This window comes from Condylura cristata, unplaced genomic scaffold (assembly GCF_000260355.1).
Source record: "Condylura cristata isolate star-nosed mole 26May11 unplaced genomic scaffold, ConCri1.0 scaffold00068, whole genome shotgun sequence".
Lineage (NCBI taxonomy): Eukaryota > Metazoa > Chordata > Mammalia > Eulipotyphla > Talpidae > Condylura > Condylura cristata.
In genome coordinates, this window is record NW_004567169.1 from 303,340 (window position 1) to 303,989 (window position 650).

Genomic DNA, 650 nt, shown 5'->3' on the forward strand with positions numbered 1-650 from the left:
CCGCGCCCGCACGCCCCCGCGCACCTTGATGACGTTGAGGCACATGTTGATGACGTGCTTGGCGCTGGTGCAGTAGTCCCGGGCGCGCGAGTAGCACTTGAGGGCGTTGCTGAGGTCCCCGCAGTCCAGGTAGTGGTCGCCCAGGTCGTCGTGGCCGCGCCTGCGGGCCAGCCTGTGAGTGGGGCGCCCCCCGCCCCCCGCCCGGCCGGGCCCACACAACCCACCTGATGCTCTCCTTGATGGAGTTGCCCTTGTAGTTCTTCAGGTCCGTGTCCAGCTTCTCCAGCTTCAGCAGGGCCTTCTTGCGCGTGGCCTCCACCCAGGCCGTGTCCAGGGGCGGCGGCTCCACGCCACTCTCAGGGATGGCGTCGGGGGCGCTCTGCAGCTCCCTGGGAGCGGACCGGGCGTCGGGTGCGGCGCAAGCCCCGGGCGCCTGCTCGCCGCCCGCCCGGCCTACTCGCGGGGGCGCTGCCCAGTCCCGGCTGCAGGAGGCCAAGGGCCCTAAGCCAGGCCAGGAGCGGGACACCGGCCCACCTGGTGGCCTCCGACAGCTTCCGGTGGATCTCCTCGTACATGTCCACGTTGAAGGTCCGCTGCACGAAGGCCAGGGCCATCTTGAGGGCCTCCACCCGCAGCGGGGGGCAGTGGTC

General features: G+C 71.4%; 1 protein-coding gene across 1 annotated transcript in view; it reads right to left on the minus strand.

The window, feature by feature from the left end:
- GPS1 (G protein pathway suppressor 1) overlaps positions 1-644 on the minus strand; it is a gene marked incomplete at its 5' end in the record, with an annotated part of 2,517 nt that extends 1,873 nt beyond the window's left edge. The window contains 3 exons of the mRNA XM_012734742.1: positions 11-160; positions 225-389; positions 535-644. Coding sequence (XP_012590196.1) covers positions 11-160; positions 225-389; positions 535-644 — 425 coding nt within the window. The remainder of the gene's footprint in view (positions 1-10; positions 161-224; positions 390-534) is intronic.
- Between the last annotated feature and the right edge of the window lie 6 nt (positions 645-650).